This window comes from Lepisma saccharinum, chromosome 1 (assembly GCF_977018435.1).
Source record: "Lepisma saccharinum chromosome 1, izLepSacc3.1, whole genome shotgun sequence".
Taxonomy (NCBI): domain Eukaryota; kingdom Metazoa; phylum Arthropoda; class Insecta; order Zygentoma; family Lepismatidae; genus Lepisma; species Lepisma saccharinum.
The window spans coordinates 103,181,384-103,203,281 of record NC_139229.1 but is presented as its reverse complement, the minus strand read 5'-3'; the positions used below and the strand labels follow the sequence as shown (position 1 = coordinate 103,203,281).

The 21,898-nt window shown below is 37.6% G+C and overlaps 1 protein-coding gene across 2 annotated transcripts in view; it reads left to right on the top strand.

Annotated features, from left to right (window-relative positions):
• Positions 1-21,898, top strand: part of LOC145985603 (ionotropic receptor 25a-like) — a 138,476-nt gene that overhangs the window by 75,544 nt on the left and 41,034 nt on the right. For both annotated transcript variants that reach the window (XM_083119675.1, XM_083119678.1), the window contains exon 9: positions 12,232-12,414. In XM_083119675.1, coding sequence (XP_082975801.1) covers positions 12,232-12,414 — 183 coding nt within the window. The remainder of the gene's footprint in view (positions 1-12,231; positions 12,415-21,898) is intronic.

Below are 21,898 nucleotides of genomic sequence, written 5' to 3'. Positions count from 1 at the left end.
ACAAAATCAGAAATTAACAATCAGAATAACATTAAACACAAAACCAATATATCAGGATGTGGAGCAAGCACAACTCAGATGGTTTGGACACCTCAGCAGAATGCCTGAACATCGAATACCTAAGCAGGTATGGGAAGCAAGAATGGGAGGATTGGGTGCAAAGAGACCGAAAGGAAGACCACGTAGGACATGGAATGAGGGAATGAAGGATATCCTGAGCAGGAGGAACATCTCGTGGAGTGAAGGAAGGAAGTTGGCAGAAGACCGTGACAGATGGCGAGCTCTCTACAAAACCTCGACACCAATCGGTAGAAGAGGATCGGAATAAGTAAGTAAGTAAGAACAAATTAAATCACTACAGATACCTAATCTGGACTCCTTGAACAATCCCATAGCCGAGGTTAAAGAAAAAATTGACACACTTGAAAATTTTATGAACAACCTACCATCTTCTGATGCTCTGAGTGCTATAACTCGTAGTGTTGCCAACATCAAGCTGCAACTTGAGGCATATGAAGATTTTGGAAAAATTCAAAGTACCATAACCCATCTTGAGGGTACCATAGCAGCAGTACAAAGTGATCTGACAAATGTACAAGAAACTCTAGAATCCCGCTTGCCTGGTATTGTAGACACCCTTGTCAGTGTCCAGCAACAGATCACCAAACGTGAATACCTCAACACTGAATCTGAGCTATCTCATTTTCATCATTTGATCGATGATATCCAAACAAAGCTTGAAATTTTACAAAAATCAACACCTACTCAGGCAGACATAACCCTGCTCCAAGATGTTATGCGTAGTGTGGCTGATGCTTCTGAATTAAATGATGTGAAATTGGCACTTGAATCTTTGCAGAATACTGTAGCAAATCTGCCTACATCACAGGAACTTAAAAATATTAAGAGAGCAGTGAATCGCATATTGAAATCGGAAGATATCAAGAATATCCAGACAGAGATCAAACAACTTACTCAGACAGTGGCCACTCTACCAACTAATCAACATATTAATGAACTTTATGCTTTGTTTGAGGATATTACAAGACAAGTCCCTGATCTTACTGCTCAAAATTCAAAATTGGCAGTTGTTGAAAATCTACAGCAAATTGTAGCTAATATCAAGCAACAGCTACGGACCATGGAATCCAACCAAGCAAATGCTCTGTCTGTTTTTGCCACCCAGCTTCAAGAGATTGTACAACAATACAAGAAACTTGCTGTGGACATAAAAATCAAGCCAGGCCACGATGATGTTGTTAGGACCATCAATGAGCATCTTGAATCTGTAATGAGTAGATTGCTTACAGCAGAAAAAGAAATAACTGGCATAATCGAGAATCCTAAACATACAGTAATTCTTGAATTGTACAGTATCCCCAACAAAGAATATGATTCACCATTTACACCAGGTGGTAAAATATATATGCTGTCCCCTGCACAATTTTATTACCAGTTTTTTGTTGGGGGCACGCTTAGACCAATCAAGATCAAATATTGGCTACAACCACAGGCTCACCACTACCCTACTTTATCAATAACTAATCCTGACAACAAACCAAAGGTCACCAGTGTAGAGTTAGAGGATTTTACAGATCCCAATACATTAGAGACAACTTATGCTGAAGATGATGGTTGTCTGGAATTTAATATACAAATAGGAGACAAACTGTATGTAGAAAATCCTGTAGTATCAGCTGCTGAACACCCCATAGTTGCAATATTCTTGTTTACATACCATGTCTAGACAAATTATTGTTGATGAGTTACACAAACCAGCCAGACATAACTTTAAGAGACTGCCAGTGGTTACAAAAGGCATAGATGATTTATGGCAGTGTGACTTGGTTGAAATGGCAAGTGGACAGCTGAAAAACTTAGACAAGATCAACAAGGGCTACAAGTATATACTCACTGTCATAGACACATTTTCAAAATATGCCTGGGCTGTGCCGCTAAAATCCAAGACTGGAACATGTGTTACAGAAGCCTTCAGGACAATTATTAATCAGAGTGGAAGATCACCGAGCTATCTACAAACAGATAATGGCAAAGAATTCTATAATTTGGTGTTCCAACAATTTATTAAAAGTTAGTCAATAGAACATTACTCGAGTTACAGTGATCTCAAGGCCTCTATTGTAGAAAGATTCAACAGAACTCTAAAAAATAATATGTATAAACAATTTACCCTTCAAGGTAATTATAAATGGCTTACAATCCTACCAGAACTTCTAGATTAATATAACAACTCAGTTCACACTACAATTAACATGAGGCCCTCTGAGGTAACTTCATCTGATGAGCAAAAATTGATCAGCACTGTTTACTATCCTAAATACCAGCCAACAACAAAAAAGCTAAATACAAGGTAGGTGATCAAGTAAGAATCAGCAAATATAAGCACATATTCAAAAGAGGCTTTACCAGAAACTGGAGCACTGAATTATTTACAGTGGTTCAAGTTAAACCTGGGACCCGTAACACATATATAATAAAAGATCACCAAGGAGAAATTCTCAAAGGCAGGTTCTATGAAGAAGAACTCAGCAAAACTAAACAGTCTGACACATATCTCATAGAAAAAATCATCCGCAGAAAAGGCAAAAGATACTGGTCAAATGGCTAGGTCTCCCAGAACACAGCTGGATCGAGGCAGACAAAGTGATACTATGAACACCTGGGATGTTATAAAAAGACTACCAGAGCCTGAACAGCAGATTAAGAGAAATGGCAAGCTGCTGCCTGATAATATTAGATGTCTTATTGTTGGACCATCAGCTTGTGGTAAAACTACACTAATGATTGCTAATTTTTTATTGGCACCCAACTGGTTAGACTGGGAAAACAGGCACTTGTATGTCTTCTCTAAGAGCTTAGAACAATTAAAATATAAGCAGTTGATGAAGCTATATGATGGACTGGATATAGCCACTTTTGAATCAGATGTTAAGCCACTCCATGACTGTCTTGATAACTCTGTTGTTGTATTTGATGACATTATACTGGATAATCAAAACAAGGTTAGACATTTTTTTACACAGGGCCGACACAAAAACATTGATTGTTTCTACCTGGCACAGACTTTTTCTAAAATACCCAAACAGCTGATAAGAGACAACAGCAATTTTATATGTGTGTTTCATCAAGACCATACTAACCTCAAACACATACATGATGAATATGTAGGTGGGGACTTGAGCTACAATGATTTTTCTAAGTTTTGCAGTAGGTGCTGGAATCAGGACAGCTATGGGTTTGTCACAATTGATATGACAAGGAAACCCAATAGTGGCAAATACAGAAATAAAATCAACAATTTTCTAGACATTGAAACATATATAAATAACCATGAAAAGGCCAATCATTGATGATCTTAAATTAAAAGATTATCTTGTAAAAAGATTTAAGGGATGGAAATCACAGAACCGAGGAATTTATGAACAACACAAACAAACAGAACAGCCTATCATTGATGCTATTAGTGAATTAGGTAAAAATATCAAAACTGTGACAGAGCAAAATCAAAATTTGATCACAGAGCTTGTACCTGTAGCTGCAAGGAACATATTAGATTATCCAATCACCCCACTTTCCAGTATTCATACACCTAGTCCTGTTGCTCCTCGAAGAATTGAAGCTACTCAGGATCCTATTGAATTGGGTCTTCTTGCTCAAAAATATTTAAGCACACCTAAAGACAACAAAGATGAGGTCTTTGGCTTATATGCTGACACAGAGCGTGATGGTAGCATCATACATAGAATTGGCAATTTCAGAGTAACATTTATGGGAGATGATATAATTGTTTATTCAGAATCTCATCTTGGACAAAGAGGTGGTTTTGTTAAATATCCCGGCACACCTGGGTTGTGGGAACTGATGACTAGGAAAAGGCCTGGCAGCTATACAGATCAAGATTATGAACATTACAAAGAAATATTAATAAAATCAGATGCTCTATACCAGAACAATGATCCCACACAAAAAAGAGTCAAGTCTAGCAGTGGGGCAAAATACAATAATTTAATCAAGCCCATATGGTCACAGATCAAGACTGGCAGTGGAATCAAACAATACAACACCCTGCCTAAAGAATTTGTGTGGGTTGATGATGTCAGGAAACTTGTAGATAGGTTATTGGTGATAGCTGGGGAGGAAAATGCTGGGAACCACAATTTTTACAATGAAAAGGTTGGAATTATGGACATGATAAGCACCAAATTATCTAATTTTATAGTGAATGACACTAAGGGGATTGGATATCTCATAAAAATTATTAATACTCTACCACCTAAATTTTGGAATATTTCTGAGGGCCGGGGGTTGGTTAATGACATTATAAACAAGCTGCCATTTGAACTACATATTCCAGGCTATCAGTATTGTGGTCCCGGTACAAAATTGGACCATAGATTAAACAGAGGTGATCCTGGTGTTAATCCCCTAGATGCTGCTTGTAGAGACCATGACATAGCATACAACACACATTCTGATCTTGACAAGAGACATGTTGCAGACAAGAAATTAGAAGAGGCTGCATTTGGTAGATTTGTAAGCAAAGATGCTTCTTTAAGTGAAAAAATAGCAGCATTGGGAACCACCATAGCTATGAGCACCAAACAAAAACTGGGGTGGGGGTTGTGAATATGTATATAATAAACCTACAATGAAGGCCAAGGGTGTTATGTATCAAATACCTTATGCAGGTCTCAAATCTCTTGGGCCTATTGATAGCCTTTTGACCAAAAAGCAGCGCAAGAAAAAAATTCTTGTATTGCAAAGGGACATGGTATGAAATTGTTGCTTAGTACCCCCCAATTAAAAAAATTACAGCAATCAAGAAAAAAATCACATGTGGGGGGTTTCATATTTACTATCCCTGCCATCTTAGCAGCACTTGGGGCTGTTGGGAGCTTGGCTGGGGGATCAGCTGCCATAGCAAAAACAGTAATAGATGCCAAGAAAAATAAGGCAGAATTAGATGAGCAGAGGCGCCATAACCTGGCCATGGAGAAACAAGGCAAAGGTGTTAAGAGAGCCATGAATAAGTTTTAAAAAAAACAAGAGCCGCTTACAAACCAAGATATTGAAGCTTTAATCAAGCCACTGGGCATCAAAAATCTTAGAGGTGTGTACATGTCTGATTCTTTACCAGAACAACCACTCAACAAAGAGTGTGGCATTGTTAATTTGGATAAGTACAAAAATCAGGGCACTCACTGGATTTGTTATCTTAAATATTTAAACAATGAGGCATTTGTGTTTGATTCATTTGGAGGTGTTCCACCTGAAAATTTAATAAAATATCTAAATTCAGCTAATCTTTATTACAATAATGCCCGTGTTCAAAATTTCAAAGATGTTAATTGTGGACATTTGTGTTTATCTGTTCTCAGATATCTGTCTCAAATAAATAAACCATCAATTGAAAATTTTCAAAAAGCCTTGTGGTATTTAAAACATAATGGGGGTATTCCATCTCACCAGCCAAAATTCAATATTGAAACTCAAATTACATGATGATATAGTGTATCCCAAAACAATAGCTCTCAGAGCATTTTATGGCATGTACTTGATCCCTAATATTACACACCACAACAACAAAATTGCAGTAGGGGATCAAAAAATTGTCATCACTCCAGGGCAATATAATCTGTCCACACTAAATGCTCAATTACCCAGAGGTATAGTATTAACTCAAAATTCTGTCACTCACAGAGTAGAGATTGTATCTGCTACAGAAACAGTGGATCTGGGTACTATAGGAGAGCTGTTAGGCTTTGAGAAGAACACAAAACTTGAACCAGCCATCAAACACACTGCTATTAATATACCTAAATTCTTAGCCATAGAGACTCTGAATATTCACTGTAATGTGGCTGAGGGTATGATCACCAAATCAAATGGCATAGGCACTCACAAACAAACCGGGATCATTGCAACATTTAAACCTAATTCTGAATTTATGGAGCCAATCATCTACACTCCATCCCCAACATTATATTTTCCTGTGTGCCATAATAGAATAGATAACATTGAATTGATGGTCACTAATGAAAAAGAAGAATTAGTTGATTTTGCTGGAGCCACAACAACTGCAATCATAGAAATTAATATTTAAATAAAAATACATACAAAAAAAATGGAGAATATTGAGAGTTATGAGCTACAATCATTCCCTCCAAACAGGAGGACATTTGCAAATTTAAATCAAGCCAACACAGAGATTGAGGTTGACCTTGATGTAGGAGATGGCTTTATACACCCTCACAGAGCAGACCTCTATATCAAGTTTGATGTTGTAAAGCTCGATGGTACAGATTATCCGGCTAACTCAAATATAAGATTGGTAGACAATTTTGTGCCACATCTATTCTCTGAAATTGAGATCAGAAAACATGGTGTTGTTATAAACAGAGTAGATTACCCTGGTATTACCTCTACAGCTTTAGCCACACTAAAATTATCCAAGACCGAGGCATCATACTACAAAATAGGTGGATTTGAGGCTGGTGATAAGATAATATCTAAGAGTCTCACAGTATTGTTTCCTATGCGCCTGTTACCTGGATTTTTTTCAGATTACAAAGATATTATGTGGAAAGGTGGTTTAAGAATTACATTTAGAAGAGCTGCCAATGATAATAATGCTTTGATGAGGTACAGTACATTAAATTCTACTGGGGCAGCTCTGCCTAATACCTTACCTGATGAAGGCAAATGCCTTATTCAGACTATGGAGCTAAGAATCCCAGTAGTTGAATATGAAGCCAGTTATGCTCTTAAATACAAAGCAGATATACTAAAAAATCCACAGGTACCTTTACAATTTTATACATATCAATGTGTGCAGAAGCCTGCCACTGGTAGCTATTATGAATTTGATGCTACAAACTCATTCTCCAGTATACAATATGACATGCCAGATTTTGTGGTGGTACTGTTTCAGATTGGAAGACACAATAATCAAGAAAAAAATTCAAGTAAATTTGATAGCTGCAACATCAAAAACATGTATCTTAAAAATGGCTGAAATGAGATGTTCCCTAGAGAAAATTACAAGGTGTGGCTATTAATTTCCAGGACTGCTCTAATAACACCAGAACAGATGATGTGAAAAACTTACCCTTTTAATATGTTTCGAAGTAATCCCCACCTGCCATAATACATTTCTGTGTTCGGCTGTATAAGTTGCGGAAACAACTTTTAAAGTCCTCTTTCGGAAGGCTCTTCAATGTCGACGTCGCGTGCTTCTTGATGTCTTCAACATCCACAAACCGTGTTCCTTTCAGCACAGTTTTGAGTTTTGGGAACAAGAAGAAGTCTGCAGGGGCCAAGTCAGGAGAGAATGGCGGATGAAGCAGCTCTACGACTTCATGCTTGGCCAAAAACCTCTTCACTGACAACGCAATGTGGGGGCGGGCGTTGTCGTGCAACAGACACCAACTCCCATTCTGTCGAAAACGGGGACGTACTCTGTGAATTCTTTGTCGGAGTCGGGCAAGAACTTCTGCATAATACTGTCCTGTAACAGTCGTGCCAGGTGGAACAAATTCCTTCACTATCGAAGAAAGCGATTAACATGATTTTGACCTTTGATTTTTGAAATCGAAACTTTTTCTGTTTAGGGGAGCTAGGAGACCGCCATTCTGCGCTCTGTCTCTTGGTTTCAGGGTCGTATTGGTAGCATTGCATGTGTTTCTGTCGCACTTTTGCCCAGTTTGAAGCAGAATTTGATGTTCACCCTTTGCTCCATTTCTGCACTTTCACAACACCACTTTACCACTTCGACAACAACACTTCACCAGATACGTTTCGATGCATCTTTCCCAGCCAAGCTCTTGTCTCCAACTGGCGCGCGCTTCGGGGTGCATGTGCAGATGTACTACCTACCGGATACCAGCAGCGCCCCTCTTGGGTGAGTGATCGGTTTCGTGCTGTGACGTCAGTCCTAGATATTAATAGCCACACCTTGTATAATTTAAACATGTCCAACGATGATTTTCTTAAATTATATGAAGCATTTACAGCATACAAAAGGGTCACAACCGGGAATACCGACATGTATTACTCACCAGATGAATTCAAAGCACAGAGACCCATGTTTGTCATCAACACCTCAAAAAGAAAACAGGTTGTGGTTAATGACAGGACAAACATTAAAATAATCTGTGAATTCCATGATACACTCCCTGATGACACCATATGTAGTGTTATTCTTATAGGTGAAAAATCATATGTTTATGATGTAAGAAATGAGAGAGTCACAGAGCAATTCTAGAAGACCTCTGCCTATTACATTGTCTTAGTACTAGATAAACAAGTTAGGCCTGGTGTCCAATTAAAATACTGAGCATATTCCAGGTAACATATTAACATAACAGTAACAAGTATTTAAGCATATATTACATTATACTACTGTGTAAGCAAAAGCTCTTATGAGCATTTTTGGCTTAGTTTTAAGTGTAGCCATAACAATATCAAGAAGACTATATCTTTAGCAGGCTTACAGACAACAGACTGACAGATTCAGCTTTTGCACACATGGCTTCTTCATTTGTACACTGTAATTCTTCATTTGTACACTAGAATTCAGGATTCTTGGGATTTGACAGCATAGCACACTTGGGGCAATTGACCCATATGGGCATCTTGACATAGTTTTAAGTACAGCCAAATCGGTCTGTTAATCATATGAGCTCTTCATTTGTTCTCCCAGTAATATAGTATTTTACACTACTTTGTAGGTAACGACATGTCACAAATAGAACGTTTTATATATGTCTGTATACATTTTTGGGGAAAGAATAAATATCGCCACCAGAATGTTTTTTGTGTATGAGTATTTTAATTCTCTTTGAGGGGGGGAGGGTGGAGATGTCACCACTGGATTACGAAATATGCGCTCGGAATCATAAGCTCCAAACATCTCTATTCTAAAACTAGCGCTTCAAAATAATATGAACGCTGAGACCCTTGTCCTAGAATGTAGAAATATCTACTCTTGGCTTGGCATAACAAAATCTAAGTCCTTACGAAAATCGATCAGATCTTCTCCGATGACGTACAACTTCCAAAGGTAGAACCGTAAAACGAGAAGAAGCAAAAGGGATTCGTTTGGAATGTTCGTCCACAACCAACACCTGATCACACGCCGTAAAGAAATCTATTTGGGAACATGTTGCAAGTTTTTTGTATGAGGTTGTTGAACTACGGCACGAAAATATATGTTTCCGTAAAGGATTATCACGCCAAAGTATTGTCTGCAAAATAGGTAACAATAAACAATGCATCGATTAAAAGTAATTCCACACATTCAAAAGGGGGAGCGAACAAAGATCGCACCCCTTGATGAAATGTCTACATTTATAGGTGTTTAAAAATGTAAATAAGAAACTCACTATTCTCTAAATCTCAACAGTTGATATTTAGACTGTTATTCAAAATTCAGTGTAGCAAATTGCGGTTAAATGAGGAGGGGACACTTCATCCTCAGTTCTCTGGCTTTGGATTACGAACAGAAGTGACATTTTAAACTTAAATTCTGGGTAAATTTAGTTGGACAACGCAGGATGTACTTTGCATATTTCTTAACCCTTGAAACCCCAAGGTGGGTCCATCGGACCCTTCTTCTCATATTTTCGATTACAAGAGTTACAAGAGTTTATCAAATTGTTTGGTTCTTTGTGCCAACTTTGTTCATGTTAATGACCTTCTTCACTGTGAGTCTCAACAATATACTTATTTTCATTTGTTAGTACTAGTAGTAAGAAGAAAAGAACGACGGTAAACCCCAAGGTGGGTCCATTGGACCCCTATGATATAAACAGCACTTTTAATCCAAATAGCGCTGCGAAACAGGACAAGGCAGTGGTTAGAGTTGGCAGTAGTGGCATTCTTCTCATTTTGAGAATAATCACTTTGCACCAGTAGCTACGGTAATCATTCCGCACTTGTTTTTCAGTCACTTGTGTTGCAATATGTCATTACATATTGCACTGCTTCTAAATGTGATTGTTGACAATGTTGTTGTGTTTCTTTGTGCACAATGGCAAGGATGAATATGTCTTTAGAACACATTCAGCTATTACTAGACCATTATTAGACCATGTTAGCGATGATGATATCGATTTGGGGAAAATTAGTGCGGAAAACGAAAACTTTTATACTAGTGAGAGTGAGGTTGCTCATGAGAGTGTCATCCTTAGAGCAGAGTGACTACGAGATTGGTGAACAACAAATCACAGTCATAACAAGCAGCACTGTTTACCTAAGTACAGATGAATAATAGTAATAAGAAGAACAATTTCCCCCGTTTACAAGAACAGTTTCAACATTATAAAATCAAAACTGATCAAAGATGTATTACCTCCGTTGAAGGTAGTTGATAGGCAAATAGACTGCTTTCAATTGTATTTTGGTAATGCCATGTTTCAGAAAGTTTATCAGCGTACAAATCAAGTGTCTGCGAGAGTACTTTCAACCCGAATTGGGTAAACTCACCCAAACAGAAGTTTTTGAGATAACTGGGCCACAGTTTGTTACTTCCACATCTTTAGCAAAGGGGTAGAGGTTGGACTTTCAAAGAATATCCAACTGGCCTAAGCAAGGTTTTTGTGTCGATTTGACGTAAAGACAGGCAGTAATTCTTCAAGTAAGCAAGAACCTGTCAAGAGAGGTGTGTCCTCTGGCCATCGAATGGAGCAAAAAAGCAGAAACAAAAAAAAACCTGTGAAAAATTCATCAGAAATGTGTGTACTGAATATTCTACTGAAAAATGTATTTGTGTTCCCTGCGAATAGAGGTTTGCCTTGAAGTAACACTTGCTGTAAAAGATTATGGTGTAAGAATATGTTTCCTTCTGTATTAAAAATAAAGATAAAAGTACAATAATTTGCAACCATATAAGAAAAAATAGGTAATGTAAAATGCAATAATATTACAAAATGTTACAAGTGAAGTAACAGAAATATCTTACAATAATACCTATACATTTGAATAACAAATTCAATTGAAAACTATGTAAGCAGTAAGTCAAATTTTAAAATTATTTTTAAAAAAATATAGTTGCTCCTGAAAGAAATTATCTTTTCCCTCTTCAATTGAAATTTTAAACCACAAGGGTAACTTATATGTGTCAAGAAAGCGAGTTCAAAATGACAAATCTATATGGAATACACACTACGTAGTATCGTTTAGAAATGTCATTACATTATGACAGAAGAATGTTTCAATTGTCACTAATTACTTAAAACAACAGTTTTATGTTATAGAAATTTTACATATTTTATGATTAAACACAGTTTTCTGAAGTTACAATCGAATGTTAAAAAATAAATAAAAAATTGATCTCTAAACCATAGAAAGCGAATAGGGGTCCAGTGGACCCACCTTGGTCGTTTCTGTGTGCAAAAAAGCTTGGGGTTTTAAGGTTTAAACCGTCATTTATTGACAAAATAAATGTACGTACCAAATGAGACATTTTTAAAGACAGCTTATTGTTAGGTGAAAGTATGCCCAATGGAGGCGTCCAACTTAATTTACCCACACTTGCATAAGCATATGGGAGAGCTGATGGGCTACAGCCCCTCCGAAATGTTGAGCAAATCAAAATTTTCAAATAAAAGTCGTAAAGAACTCTGGTAAAACCAAGTGATAACTGAAAATTCTCCTAAAATGAACCCGGATTATCAATTTTGTCTTTGAACAACAAGAAGGACCTAAGGGAAATTGGTAAGAATGGAAAAGATTGGATTGATCTTGCCCAGGATAGGGCAGATGGAAGGCTTGTCTTGCTGCAGCCATAAACCTTCGAGTTTAAGAAGGCTAGAGAGTTAGTTAGTCTTTGAACAACTTTTAAAACGAGCGTTAATGATGATAATTACGATATACTGTATGTTGTAGTGTATCCTCGCCCTCAGAACGCAGTATGTAATATCCAACTTTAGCTACAATTCCAACACCCTCCAAAAGCAAAATCCTGAGTACGCCAGTGTCTATTGATTAATTTACCCACAACAAATCAACATTTATGAATGGTATTGCGATGTGTGTATTATTTTATAACCTATCCAACAAGACAAAGATTGCAAAGAATTCGAGCTATAAAAGTGGGATGTTTCAGAGACAAACATGTTTAAAAAGTCTCTACAATAAGCAAGCTAGGATAAATAGGTGATAGATTTTTCAACAGTTTATTTGTGCTGATGATTTATGATGCATTTTCAGGTAAATGATCCAGCGCCTTTTTATGGATCGTTCGTTATAGACAGAAACGGACACAGTTTCATGGAATTTACCATGCCTCTGTGGAAGGTAAGGTTCGTCAACGGTCAAAGTTCCAAAGAGAAAGAGCTGGCACAGTGGAAAGCAGCAGTCGAAGGACCAATTGTCATCAAGGACTTCGAGCAGGTGAGGAACTTCAGTGCAGTGACTGTCTATCGAGTGATAACGGTGCACGTAAATCGATTTGTTAATTAATTGATTAATTTATACTTATGTTATCCTACTGAAGAACAACTAGAGAGCCTCAAGACAGCTGTTCACACAAGAATGTACACTTCGCAACATCTTATTTGACCGCCCCGAAACAATTCTAAGTCCCAAATTCGTAAACTTAGCAACATTGCACTTCAGCTCCAGGTGAGAGTAGCCAACTTTGAGTAGGTTCTTACACTAGACGAAAAACGCTGCTGTGAGAGGTTTTCAATTTTGCACTTTCCTTGAGCTTAGAAACTATAAACCGCTATTATAATACACAATCAAACAGAAATAATAAATTGGAAAAAGAACCTTGAGGAATATTTACGATTCTGCTTGCTAGACTTGAAATTTGAGGGGTTTGAAACACTGAATAGATTTTTTCTCCACATGAAGGAAATCGCCAACAAGTTTGTGCAGAAAGAAGGAAATTGTGAGGAGTTTATGCGACATTTTATTTACAATACCTTGCATAATATCGAACAGTTCTCAAAAAGTTATATTTTTCACGACTTGTCGAGAAAATGTGCTTGGAACACAGGAAGGTGACACCTAAAATATTGATTATTTGATTTCGATATACTAAAAAAACATATACAGTTATGTTAAGTCGTGATGTAGTGCATTACTGTAACGAAGGAGAGAGTTTAATGAGTTCAAATTCCTAAGATTGGTAATTTTATGTCCGTTCCTTCTTATTGACTGTTGTCATCACCACCATCTTACCATGCGTCTAAAACTAATAGTAAATCGCCAATTAACATAAGTAAATGGTTATTGCGACGGAGGCCGATTTGATAAGAAACTACTAATAAGTATTTATATAGTGAGTGACAAACAAAAAATTCAAAACCTCATAATGATCGTTAATTCCTCACTGCTTTGTATCTAAAATGTTTGTCTTCATTGAACAGAAAGTACGAGTATCAGATATAACAAACTTTCCCCACTAACTTTGCAATATTCGAAACCACCATTACATTATTATTATTATTATTTTGCATTTTTCGGCCTTTTTTGGCTTTCAGTTTATTTGTCAGTATTTTTAAAAGTTTTTGTTCCATTTTTACTTATTTTTGAGGTTTATTTTTCTCCTGCCCTCTTGTTTCGTGCATTTTAAATGCATTTACTAGTAAAACTTACATATTTAGATTTCTTGACATGGTCCTTTTAGCAAATTCACCATGAATCGAAAATACGGTCAATGGAAAAGCATAATATTATTCTTAATTGAAATGTTTGGCAATGGATTAAAATACTTTGTGTGAAGATCTACTTTTCGGTTCTGGACACTATTATCGCTTTAATCTGTAGTTTTAAAGTAAAATTAGTCACAATATGAAATGCAATTACACTCTGGTATACGCGAAGCAGAACTGTATTTTTGGATGCTGGCCGACTACAGTATCATAGAAGGCCAACTCTGAAAGGAGATGAATTGGTTGATTTGGTGTTTTAAGTCAACTTTATGCATAGTAAGGCTAATCGGGACTGGACCTACAGTTTAAAGTGGGACCCGAACCGAGTGCATAAAATAACGTAAACCGTATGGAGTAGGGGGATCGTTTGCTTATGGAATGGAAGGTCATGGGTTCAAACCTACTTCTTTGCAAAATCTTTTTCGGGAAGTAAACGGCTTTGGACGAGAATGCTTATCTACGTTTCTTGGATATTTCCGTTCATATTTATGCGATTTATGTCCAGCATTTCCGGATGCAGAAAGATGCGATGTAAAGTCTGAGGTGGGTAGTTTCAAACATTGAATATAGCATAATATTTGTGGTTGTATCATTTGAAAAACCGACGTATACTTTAGGTCAGCAGTGAAGAGCACAAACAAAGAACATCGTAATTGTGTGTATGTTTGTGTATGTGTGTGTTGTTGTCGTTGTTTTAAGTCTACCTTATGCACAGATAGGCTAATCGGGACTGGACCTACAGTTTAAACAGGAATGAGCCTCCACGTGATATTAAAACGGGGACACCTTTATTACAACATGCTGTTTAAGAACATGTATTTATGATATATTAATTGTTAATGTGTGTTAACATAGCTTTTGACAGTTGAATGAAAAGAAAAGTCTTGCTAAAGATCCTGCCAATCACTGAAAAATCAAGAAGATGAGCAGAAACATTCCCGAGGTATGCATTGCATAAATATTTACAATGATTTAATATAATCTTGTATTACATTAATACAACACTTCATGCTCGGTAAATAACAATAAAAAAGAATTAGGAGTTGGGATGAGATTTGAACCTATGATGTTTAATTTTTGACGAAAAAGTCAAACGACATGACGGTCTAGTCTAACCATCTGCTCCAGGGAATTACTAACGTGATCTAAACTAAACAAGTTGATCTCAGTTGAAATAACATTTTGCCGGAGTTCCGAATCATTTTTCGCCACAGATCAGGGAAAAGACGCACTTTGTAGAATCGTCCGGTATTGTGCAATTTATCTTTACTGTAATTTTGCCTAAAATATAGAGAAATTTGCTTCTTGCATTGAAATGTGATTTCAATTCTCTCCAGGTGGTGGAGAACGAGTTCAGTGTTTCCAACTGCACATAAATTCCCCTATTTTCTATTTCAGAACGAATACTCTTAAAGAAAAATCAACATTTGTATCTCCAATTTACGATTTTTGTTTAATTGTGTATTATATTACTGGTTTAGGGTTTTTAACTTCATGGAATGTGAAAGAATGAAAGAAATTCACAAGAGCGTTTCCGTTTAGAAAGAAAAGCTGTTGCTAAGTTGGATACTATTTGTGGACTCTGAAGCGCTATGTTGTCAAATTTACGAATTCAGGACTTTGATTTTTTTTCAGGGCGGTCAAATAAGATGATGTTGCGAAGAGTACATGCTACAAACTCAAAATGCATAGTCGACAAGCAGTGGCGGCGATTGGGTTCCAAAAGCGGTGAGACAAGGTGCCAAAACTGGTGGGGGGCAAAGACAGTATATTTCCCTTTGTAGATAAAGTTTACCATAGTGCGGCGGCAAAAGTGGCGAAAAGTGGGGGAACTGCCCCCTCGTCCCCCCTAATCGCCGACACTGTTGACAAGAGAGTACAAAAGATAATAAAAAATGGTATATTAAAATACAATGCCTTCTACAGGAACAGGAAAAACTATTATATGATTGGCAATAAAGATACCTTTGCAATATTATTGAACTCCTCCATGGCCGTGTGGTATAAGGCACCTTGCTTTGGACGGCGACTGCGGGACAGCATGGGTTCAGTCTCGGGAAATTTCGACCTGTGTATAGGGCCGGTGGCAACCCACCATGGCAACCCACCATGGCAACCCACTATCGTGAGGAAATTGGGGAGCTTCGAATGAGTAAGCGTAATCCGGTCGCGGAGTCCTACTATAACGGCTGGGGATACGTCGGGCGGATCCCCCGATTATTCCAATACATTGAAGATCTCCACGCTTAGAGGTGACGAAGGAAAGCGTGAGAGGGAGACCAGCAGCCGGTAGGTAAGCCAAGGCCCTTCATGGGCTGTAGCGCAAAGGATTATTATTATTGCAATATTATTATATTCTCTAAGTTGTTATTGAAAAATTGTAGGTTCTTACAGGATAAGGTGTAATTCGTATAGATGTTTTGTATAACCACCCAGGGACAAAATAATCACTTTCTGGATGTTTCACATACAATTTGTGATTTTTTAAAAACAAACGGTTAAAGTTTAAGTTTGTTCAAGAGCTATAAGAAAGCAAAGTAAAAAAAAAAGCAATTTTAAATCTGAAATACAAATTGGAGAGAAATCTCTTTTCTATATTCTGAATTAAACCGCTCATTTATGCACGCCAAATACGTTCCATGAACACACTTTGGTCCTTAGTTTCTGGAGTAGCTTCAAACTATGCTTGGTGGTTATAAAGTCATATTTCATATTGTAGAGAACAATATACACACTGATGCCATAAACAAATAAATATTGCTGTTTGCGTTCCCGACCGTAGAGGACCAAAATGAACGCGTTTCCTGCCCGGTAGAACCCTGATTATCTCTCTTGAATGGATTATATCACTATAAAGCTGAGTTCACCGCGATCTTCTTAAGGTGTAAAGAAAATACAGGCACTTACTAATAACTATAGCGTTATATTATAATATATATGTACACACAACACGTAATTACACTGTCCTGCACTCCTGCCTAGATAAACTGTGTATATGAAGTTGGAAGCCGGTGTTACAATAACACGCCACTAGTTCTTGAATGAATGATATCAGCACTGTAATGCTCCTGTGACAATGAACTACATATCACTGCACTTTACTGAAATGACACGAATGAAACGTAGCCACGCGGATGGCATTATTAACAAACTTCCTTTCGAAATGCACTTACCTGTTTACCAATACTGTGGTCCAGGGACTAAACTAGAAGAGAGACTGGAGAAAGGAGACAGAGGAATTAATTCTTTGGATACAGCTTGTAAAGACCATGACATTGTCTACAATACTCACAATAACCTTTGTGCTCTTCATAAGGCTGATCAAAAATTGGAGCAAGTAGAATTTGGAAGACTAATCAGCAAAGATGCTTCATTAGGTGAAAAAATAGCAGCATTAGGTACAACCATTGTCATGAATACAAAACAAAACTAAGGGTGGGGACTATAATTCTAAATATATACGTATATAAATACCCATTATGATGAAACCTAAAGGTATTGTATACCAAGTACCTTATTCAGATCTAAAATCTCTAGGATCCTTAGTTAGTCTCCTCTCTATAAAACAGCAAGAGAAGAAAAAAATCTTGTTTGAGTAAGGGTCATGGAATGAAATTAACTCTTAGTACACTTAAGTTGAAAAGATTACAGAGTTCCAGAACAAAGAAACACACTGGTGGTTTCATATTCAGTATTCCAGCTATTTTAGCAGCTCTAGGTTCTGTGGGGAGTCTAGCAGGAGGTAGTGCAGCTATAGCAAAAACAGTAATTGACGCAAAGAGAACAAATCTGAACTAGAAGAGCAAAAACGTCATAATCTGGCAATGGAGAAGAAAGGCAAGGGTATCCAAGATTTTGAGCCACCTATGTGTTTCAATGCTGGCCTTCTTATCTCGAATAAACCATTAATTGAAGATTTTCAGAAAGCATTGTGGCACCTGAAGCATCATGGGAGTATTCCATCTCACTAGTGAGACTTCAATACTAAAACTTAGCTTACGCAATTATATTATCTATCCTAAATCTATAGCTCTACGTGATTCTACAGTATGTATCTTATTCCTAATATCACAGAACACAATAATAGGGTTGCAGTAGGAAATGGAAAAATATTATTATTCCTGGTCAGAATAATTTATCAACATTACAAGCTCATCTGCCTAGAGGAGTGTTACTATCACAAAACTCTGTTACACATAGAGTGGAATTAGTTTCTGCAACTGAAACATTTGATCTGGGTACACTTGGAAAACTACTAGGTTTTGAGAATAATACAAAACTTGAGCCTGCCATCAAACACATAGGTAACAATATTCCTCAATTCTTGGCCATAGAGACTTTGAATATTCATTGTAATGTAGCAGAAGGAATGATTACTAATTCTTAGGGACATTGAATTTTCGCGATGCGCGAAATCGCGAAATGTGAAACAAAGATGCAATTTTGAACATTCTGCACGTAACTACACCCCCAATGATGAAATATGCATGAGTTTTATTCGCGAAGTAATGCGAAATGTGTGCTTTTCTACGAAATGAACTTTTTTTCGCGAAATAACCGTGAAATGTCATCAAATTAAGTAGAAAACACGCAAAACCGGCAATCGAGATTGTGCGCGCAAACTGTCGATTTGTAACGAAACGTTTGCCTAAAGTTTCCTACCACTTGCAGCTGAAGAATGTTTTATCTTCGATCACATAAGGAAGACGCTGCAAATTGGGATTTCCCATGCACATAATCTCAGTTCGAAAACTTCGCTCCCTGTCAAGCTGCATTCCTTTCTTCCCCCGACTGTCTACTCAATTTCCAGTTTCATTGAACTTGCTAGCTGTAACAGCGATAAGATTAGTCTGTTCCCACACATCAAGGGAAACAATGGTGTCATTTGTGTTCAGTCATGAATGAATATCCTTTAAATACATACAATGAATACGTCACTTGTCCGCAGAATGCCCTAAACTCTTCTACTGATAAACAATTATTTTTGAGGTCGAATATACTTTACTGGAATAATAACGAGAACACCCACAGAGAACGAACAACAAAGAGCCTCATCCCTAAGGTCACTGAAGACTGACACCATCCATCCCCAGAATATAGAAATTAGTCCGACATGTGTTTTCTACTCCATTTCTCATCGCCTTTCATCAGCTACCGCAAAGTATATAAATATAGAAACAGGTAATAGCATTTAGATGTGAATTTTATATCGGAACTTATTACCTTCTTGACGTCTATTAATCTTTTGCCCCCACCCCCAGTCACGCAAATCACTGTTCATTCACAGCATTAATAAAATAGTCAGTATGGAATTTAATTTTGAATGAAGGACAGTTGTATATTTTATAATTTAATTGTTTATTAATTGACATAATTAATTACATTATATATATATATATATATATATATATATATATATATATATTATAGTGTATGTGTGGGGGTGCTTCTTCCCCCCCCCCACCATTTTGAAATGATCTCGCACCCTGGTGAAAACAGGTGAGTTTCCTGCATTTCATTGAATGTCACACCTAACGCCATGAACATCGAATCTGAAAAAAATGTTACCTACAAATCCATCCACCTTGTGGCTGATTCCCATCTTCCGAACTACAACGAGTAGAGACATGCGGCTTTCACTCCAGTCATTCCCAACGTGTGTTTAATAATGTACTATGAGTTTTGATGTCTGTTATGAGGAAACCAGTTTTCACAACAAAGTTTTACGTTAAAACACAAGTAATTCCTGTCCTCCGAACTAGAACGCGTAGACACATGCGCTTTTCACTCCAGTCATTCCGAACGTGTGTTTAGTAATGCTTTATGAGTTGTGATGTCTGTTATGAGGAAGCCAGATTTCACAATTGAGACACAGTTCTAAGTTTTATGTTAAAACACTAATAATTCCAATCTTCCAAACTACAACGCGTAGAAACATGCGAGTAGTGGAAACGTATTGTTTCTAAGTAATCCTTGTAGGTATGCCTAGTATTTAACCTCAGTTGAGACATATTTTGATGATTTTTTATGGATTTTATTGCATTCTAGCTCTATTTTTTGCTCAATCTCATGATCTCAATGCCATGATCTTACGTGATATAACTTAACCTATTCACTTTTTTGCAGCCTTTTACTACTGGTTAAAATAACCTGCAAAGTGTAAAATGGTTGTTTCTATGTTAAACTTGTAGGTGGGCCCTCAGCGTAAACGGCTACGATGTATTTTTTGTTGATTTTATAGCATTTGACGATGTTATAGCCCTATTTTTTGCTCAATCTTATTTTGGGACCTTTTGTAGGTGGTGGGCCCTCAACGTAAACGCCTACGATGTATTTGATTTTTTTGTAGGTGGGGGGCCCTCAGCGCCAATTTTGATGGTATTGTTGTGTACCGTCACATTAGGTATCAGATACATGCTGTAGAATGCACAAAGAGCAATAGATTTAGGATAGATGATATCGTCATGCAATGTGAATTTCAGAAGCGAAGTCTCGCTTGTGAGATGAAATACTCAGGTGCCACAATGCTTTCTGGAAATCCTCGATTGTTGGGTTATTTAATTGCGAGAGGAAGGCAAGCATGGAAACACAGAGCTGGCCACAGTTCACATCGCTGAAACCCTGAATGCGTTCGTCATTGTAGTAGAGGTTGACAACACTGAGATACTTTACCAACCCAGCAGGTGGCATGCCTCCGAATGAAACGAAAACAAATGCTTTGTTGTTGTTGGCTTTGAGGTAGCATATCCAATGTGTACCTGGATTTTAGTAACTGTCCAGGTTAACCACGCCACACTCTTTTTTCTTCACAACAGAGGGTAGAGAATCAGACATGAAAACGCCCCTGAAGTGCTTGATTCCCAACGATTCGATCAAAGATTCAAATAGGGAGAAAAAGACAGTTCACCAACATAAAGTGGTGCGTTTTTTGCAACCTTAACGGAAAATATCGTAAGACAAACGCGAAAGTGGTGCGCTCGCAGTGTTGCCAGCCCACCCCAAGAAAATTTCACCATGTGATATTTTACAGGCGAAGCTAACCTACAAATAGGAGTTGGCAACACTGACTAGTTGCTTCTCAGCGTCTTGGAAAACGTCCTAAGACAAATATCTTAATGTTTAAGAAAGCCGACTTCCGGTATGTCAATTCCGGCTTCTAGAGGCTAATCTACAAATAGGAGTTGACGGCGTAATATTTTGTAGCCTTCTAAGATGATAAGTATGCAGTAAGATGAAGAACAGTTGGTGATGCTAACTGGCAATAGTGGTGGTGGTGCAGTGTTAATATCCCCCTCCTCTATTTTTTTCTAGCATACTGATCTATTGCAAGAGTAGAGGCACTTAGCCGGTTCACAGCCCTTAAGTCAGGCTCAGTGTTGCCAACCCACCCCAAGAAAATTTCACCATGTGATCTTTTACAGGCGAAGCTAACCTACCAATAGGAGTTGGCAACACTGACTAGTTGTTTCTCAAACTCTTGGAAAACGCCTTAAGACAAATATCTTAATCTTTATGAAAGTCGACTTCCGGTTTGTCAATTCCGGCCTGTCAAGAAAATTTTCTTGAGACAAATATCTTAAGACGTTTTCCAAGACATTGATTTTCTTGGCTCCTAATTGAGCTAGGATGACGATTTTAGGTTTGTTGGATAGGATTCGACGAGAACTATTCGACTGGCAAATAAAATCGATTCTACCTCCCCCTGTATTTTTTTTCTACTGATCTATTGCGTGCCAACCAAACCTCTTGGGAGGCAGGGGCTCTTGTAACGCCACGTATGTATGTATGTAATGTGATTTGTGAAGGGGAAGAGGGGGCCAGAATTTTAATCTTACAGCTAGAAAATGTTTCTATAAAATAACCATGCCTATGAACCTGTTTGGCTTCAGGAAGCAAGCTATGGAAGTGCCCGTCCAGCCCACGTCCTCTGTTAATTATACACTTGAATAGCATTCTGACCCAGTACGACGAGGATGTGGGCAAAAGTTTATATGTATTCAACAACAACTTGAATTATTACCAGTTCGCCATCTCTGGCAAACTTAAGTTCGACATGAACCCCGAGAACGAAGGGGAGGCCAAGGTTTCCTCTGGCAAGAACATCTATCGCATCTAGCACGATAGGATGGATGCGACTACAACGTACGATGTGTCTGCTGGCGATCGCCTGTACGTGGAGCTCTTGGACGACTACGATAAACTCATCCCTCTTTTCA